General features: G+C 37.2%; 1 protein-coding gene across 1 annotated transcript in view; it reads right to left on the reverse strand.

Annotated features, from left to right (window-relative positions):
- Positions 1–5,785, reverse strand: part of LOC116299474 (CD109 antigen) — a 28,647-nt gene extending 22,862 nt beyond the window's left edge. The window contains exons 1-5 of the mRNA XM_089033525.1: positions 5,573–5,785; positions 1,711–1,877; positions 1,256–1,281; positions 217–370; positions 68–120 (exon numbers count right to left, since the gene is read on the reverse strand). Of these exons, the coding sequence (XP_088889651.1) occupies positions 68–120; positions 217–370; positions 1,256–1,281; positions 1,711–1,877; positions 5,573–5,649 (477 nt within the window). The 5' untranslated portion in view covers positions 5,650–5,785. The remainder of the gene's footprint in view (positions 1–67; positions 121–216; positions 371–1,255; positions 1,282–1,710; positions 1,878–5,572) is intronic.
- Between the last annotated feature and the right edge of the window lie 215 nt (positions 5,786–6,000).

The raw sequence follows: 6,000 nt of genomic DNA on the forward strand, positions 1-6,000 counted from the left end.
AACTAGTTGGACAAGGTCAAATCCATAAACTAAGTTATCTAGTGATGATAACAGTATCTGTAAATACCTTTCCCATATAGCTCTGGAGATTTGGCAGAAGTGCGAAGACCCTCATATGAACTAAATAAGAAAAATATATATAAGATTTCAATTGTTTCAAATTTTAGTTCACAAAAAGGATGTTTGGTGTGGCATGTTTGACACACACATTCTTACCAGTATGACCAGGTTTGTAGATTCCCTTATCTGTCTGGACATAGAAGGACATTCCTTTATTCCTGAAATCCACATAGTTCTTCTGATAGAACGTCAGTCCACCAGTACCATTCACGAACATGTCGTAACGTCCGTAACCCAGTCCACTTGGAATCTATTAATCAAAGTTGGACATGATAAATCTTACCACTCATAATCCCTGGTCGAAAATAATTTGGTTTTGAAATATTTTTTTAGGGCTTTATGCAGGGCCGTAGTGTGACCGAATTATTTCTTGAGGCAAACCAGGGGCGAAGCCAGGAGCAACAAGGGGGTAGGGGGGTTCGGGGTTATGCATCTCCGAAAAACTTTGAAGTTGAGACCCTTGGAAATGCGATTTCCAGAGTTTGAGGTACATTTGTGACATTTTACCGAGGTAGCTTCCTTGCTTGCCCCATGGTGGCTACAGCCCTGCTATGCTTATGCAGTGCTTCTCAATAGTCCACGGGGTGGAATCCGCGTACAATTTGCCGTTGCCACAAAATAGGTTTTTGGTGGACGTCAATTAAAGTGTTTCCAAGAGATTGTCGGAAAACAATTAAACGTGTCTTGTGAATACTGAATGCTGCACACCACAATGTGTTCACAATGAAGTAATGAAGTAATTTATATCCTTACACAGTTGCGGTTCTAGAATTTTGATTTGGAGGGACGGGGGCATCATTCATCACCAAGGATGAAAGACAATTTCATATTTATGTTCATATTTACCAGTTCACTGTAGAATATAAAATTTAACCAAACGAAATCCTAAAGAATATTCGATCCGCTACAAAAAGAGGGCGGTGTTGGTGAGACACAATGCAACATATATATTGCGAGGAAGTCGTGGGGGATCGCACTATGTCCAATCATGTGCCGTTAAACGCCTCCGCACACAGTTCTACTAAATTTGCAGCCTAGCTCGTACCCAACGTTATTGTTATCACCCTGGAATTTCCTATACAGTGTCCAGTATTCATAAGACATCCCTTTGAGAATAATGCGTGAAGGTTTTTACCTGGATGTCCAGAGTACCAGCTGACCCTTTAGATCAAAAGGGAAACATTTTATTAGCATTGAATGTGGGCTTTATATTGCTGCTGCTGCTGCTGCTGCTGCTGCTAACAACAAAAACAACAACGAGGTGACCCTTCTATGCTAAAGAACTATAACACAATATATATGTATATATTTTAAGGTTAAGATGGGTTCTTTTTTTACTGAAGGAGAGTCTCATTTAAGTGTAAAACCTTTACGCTACCAATGCACTGTGGCAATAACCTGGTTATTCACGCTCCCACAAAATCTAGTTCTGTATTGAAAAAGTAACAAACCTGCGCGCGTTTTTAAGAGTGTTGTAGAAGAAGCACAAAGCGCAGTGCTGCAAGCACGTTTTTTTCTATTTTAATATGCGCGCACATGCTGTGTGCTCTTATTAAATCACGCTTTATTTATTTGTATTTATTTACTCACCAGCAGAAAATGACCCAGTAGTATTTGCAATAAGCTTCTGGACCCTATGATATCCCTCTAGTATACCAGCTGTGATGTGAACTGGTCCTTCTGCATTCATGATGCTGACTTTCAAAGAAACAATACTGCCTGGCCGAATTAGTTTTGGTGCTGAGATGAAATACGTACTGAAATGATATGACAAGAAACTCTAAGTAGATCTCTCAAAGGTTAGTATTAAGAGCCCATATATTATTTTTTTATATGTCGCAATCTAGATAGAATACACCTAATTGAAAAAACGTCGGGTTCAAAAAAAGGTTATATCATCAAAGCTAGCTAAGACCGAAGGGGACAATTATGCTAATTTCATGCGTGTTGCAGTTTTCCCTTCCTGTGCACATTTTATGCATAATGGCTTTGGCATGTTGTTAATCTAGGTCGACCGACTTTGCTCTACTGTGCATTTTTACATGTCTATATGCAAATATAATACACATTTCGGAGTACCCAAAATCCTTTTCGGTCTTAGCTTCGATGATATAACCTTCTCGAACCCGACTACGTTTTCCAATTAGGTGTAACTGGAATGGGAGTAGAAGAGAATAAGGTAGCACAATGCCTCTCTGAGCTTAAGTGATAACTGAAAAAACGCGCGCGCGCACTTTATGCACACACGTGGGGATTGGCAGAACACGAGAGAAGGTTTGGGAAATGCACGACGCCCCAACCAATCAGAAAGCGGTATTTATAACAGTTATTTTACAATAATTAATTTACCAAAGGAAACCGATGTTAAGAGTTTAAAAATTCAAAAATCCATAAATCCGTTAACTATGGCGCTTATGACAAAGGTGTGCGAAGGTAGCTAGTAGAGTGCGTAACGAATCCCTCAGCCCTCGAGTGAACCTCGAGATTTAATATTTCAACTAATTGCAAGAACTGTGTCAGATTTAGATTCGTTATTTCACACACCAAGTTCAAATAAGTTGTTTACATGTATTGTTCATATCATAAATAAAGGGCCTATATATAAAGGAAATACAATTAATAAAACTAAATAAATATTATCTTAATAAATTTTAATAATAAATTTTATGTCATATAAAAAATAATGAAAAATAACAAATAAACAAATAGGGATTAATTGTTTTTTTTAGCAAAACAGGTGTAATGATTTTAATGTCTTGAAGGCCGACATTTGTGATATTATATCATGGGTATACACTTAACTAGCGATACTTGTCAACCTAGGAGGCTTTAGACGTACAAATACCATTTCTAATCAATTCCTGTTTGTTATTTTGACGTTCTTCCAATTTGGTACATTGCTCGGACGGAATCGACGCGACATCCGTTCAACCCGTCATAGCGCGAAAGATTACTGTACATCCAATGAAATGGTTTTTGCACTTCAAGGTCATGACCATGGACCGGCACGTCCGCATCCAGCCTCTTTCACAGTTATACGATATTTAGACCTTAAAATAGGTTATACATCGATACTAAACCAGAGACCAGGTTTAGCAGATCTCAATAGAAAACCTTCTAAGTTATGAAATCCCACATAACATACAGTGGACTGCATAAAATTGGATTTGCTTATAATTTAAAAAAAAATTTTTTTTTAAATTAACTTTTAAATTATTTTATTCTTTATGTTAGAATTCATCATTATAGTAATGTGTGTTAAAAGTTTTCCTGAAACTACTTAGGGACGGACAATTAGATAAATGAGGGTGGAGGGGTGCGTAAAACCCCCCCAATGATATCGAGTATAGGGTCTGTCTCTAGTACTACGTGACTAGATGGTTCCTCAAAGTTCGCGATCAGGGTACAGCTTAAACATATGGCATGGTCTAAAACAAGGACTGGAAAACATGGATCGTGGTAGAAATTATGGACTCGAGGTCAGAGGCATCTGGATACCTTATCTGTATGTCACATTGACGATCATCATAATGTAGCAATTTTTTATCTTTTAGATACAATTTCAAAATTTCATACGCAAACTCATTCGTGCCGGTTTTTGTTCTAGTAAGGTGATCGTCGACATTTTCTATCTTTAAAGTGACTGTAACGTGCCGCATACACTCTATTTTAACGATATCGCTGCTCAACTAGATCAGCTTCAACTAGATCAGTTTTTGTTGTAGTAAGGTGATCGTCGACATTTTCTATCTTTAAAGTGACTGTAACGTGCCGCATACTCTCTATTTTAACGATATCGCTACTCAACTAGATCAGCTTTTTAGGCCCAGTTTAGACATCGAAACTCAGCTCGAACAATAGGTCTTGACATTTGCAATCATTTAGACACACGAAATTAGTTAGTATTAAACGGACCTATTAAGGTTTGAAGTCTTTTAAGTAATAAATTAACGATCTATTATAAGAGATGATAAGTGTTACACGCTACTTGATTTGATGAAAGGGAAGGGGATGGGCAAGATATTGGACCATATTTATTCTATTTTTAACCCTATAGAGTAATTATATAATGTGAATTGGTTGTGGCACGTTACTTTATTTGTTCTTTTCTTTTATTTATCTATTTTTTTCTCCTTGCCTTTATTCCATTTCCAGTCCTTTTTTCTTTCTTTTCTTTTTCTTTTTCTTTTTTTCTTTTTCTTTTTTTTTTTTCTTTCTTCTGTCATCTTTTGTTTTTTGTTTTGCTCTTTTTTCTTTATTATTTTTCTGCACTATAGATATGTACTATACTCTCTAGTGCGTAACGCATATCTACACTAGTATATTCTGCGCGCCATTAAATCGATATGGATCTTTCATTTCTATCTGTCACTGATCACCCCATTAGACTCACATTCTGCCTGCACTCAGTTTAGTAGATATGCTTTAAACTATTAAAGGGATGGTTGTGGTTGCGTAAATCCCGAAAAAAATTAAAGCAAGCAGTTCACCTACGAAAAGATATCGCGCAACTTCTCCTTTCAGTAAAGAAATATCGAGCAAACGCACAAAAAAGTGCGTGCAGGGGTTGTTACAAAATATTAAATATCCTGCCACATAAATTCCTCCAACCCTCCCCCCTTAAATATTTAATGGTCCATCCCTAATACGACAATATCTAGAGTTTCTTTAAGGCTGTCAAATGATCATAGCATAGTACACATAGCATAGCATAGCACACATAGTAATGCTTGGCGCATAGAATCCAAGAGACTAGAGAGCTAAGCTTGAATTTTAAAGCAGTACAGTCAAACAAAAGCATGAGTATAATGTCATTCTGCTTAATAGATTAGCTCTGCGCGTGACCTATATTATCAGATTATCTCAGGACCTCATAGAACATAATTGCCCAGGTGTTAATTTCATCTTAACCTCTTTTGGCACGGTGCCTTTTTGAAAGATTCTCCTTGGAGAAGTAAAGTATCGTTTTTCGGAAAAATACAGTTCAGTGGAAAACGCTGGACGCTCTTGTTCTTTCTCCTCTTAAAAATCGCATGAAGTTGTTAGAAATTCCATCATTTGTTTTCGCCCTGGTTAAAAGTCTTATCAGTTTTGTTACCGGATTTTTTTTGCAACATCCTTAATTGCTAAATTTATCGTTAAGGTATTAAATTTAGGTTAAATTTATCCCTTCGGTTGCGCAATTACGGGTTTCATCCTCTAAACTTAATTCAGTCAAGACAAGGATAGTTATTCGTCGCTCAAAAAGGCGTTTACTTAACATGCGTCGTGCAAAACCTCAGTATTGATGCCCTTGCAAAATTTCGTAAGCCTCTATTTTAGTCTTTCTTGAATGTCGGGGTTCAAAAAGTGCGCCTTCTTGTCCATGGACGGAGCCGATAAAAAAACAGACTCTTTCTAAAAGACTCCATGATCAAGATAGCAGTATAGCATACAGTTAAGGTACTCTTACCCATTGTGTTTGGCTGAGATTCCAGTCATCAACATAGACCAGAGCATCAAAAACGCGAACACATTTAGCCCCGCCATGGCGATCACGTACTGTCGTTTATTCCTCACCTCGTCGTTCGCTTATATATCGATGTCTGCGTAATGCGATACCCAAATATTCTTAAAAGGTTGATTTCAACTTCGCTTCGATTTTCACTTCGCTATACTATTTATTTGATTCAACTGATAAGTTTTATTTTTGCTTACTTATTTATTGGCCATGCCTGTGACGTCACCGGTCATTAGTCCCGCTAATTATCTCACTCTTCATGCAGTTTGGCAGTATTGCTATTCAAGAAAATCATTCAAGTGTTAATTGACAAGAGGCAATTAGTCTTATTATTGAGTAGTAATGTGATATGGTGCACATCAGTTGATCTAGGAGGTCCC

Source organism: Actinia tenebrosa, unplaced genomic scaffold (genome assembly GCF_029948245.1).
Source record: "Actinia tenebrosa isolate PJP-AT-01 unplaced genomic scaffold, QUT_ActTen_1.0 PGA_scaffold2__45_contigs__length_23673736, whole genome shotgun sequence".
In the NCBI taxonomy this organism is placed as follows: Eukaryota; Metazoa; Cnidaria; class Anthozoa; order Actiniaria; family Actiniidae; genus Actinia; species Actinia tenebrosa.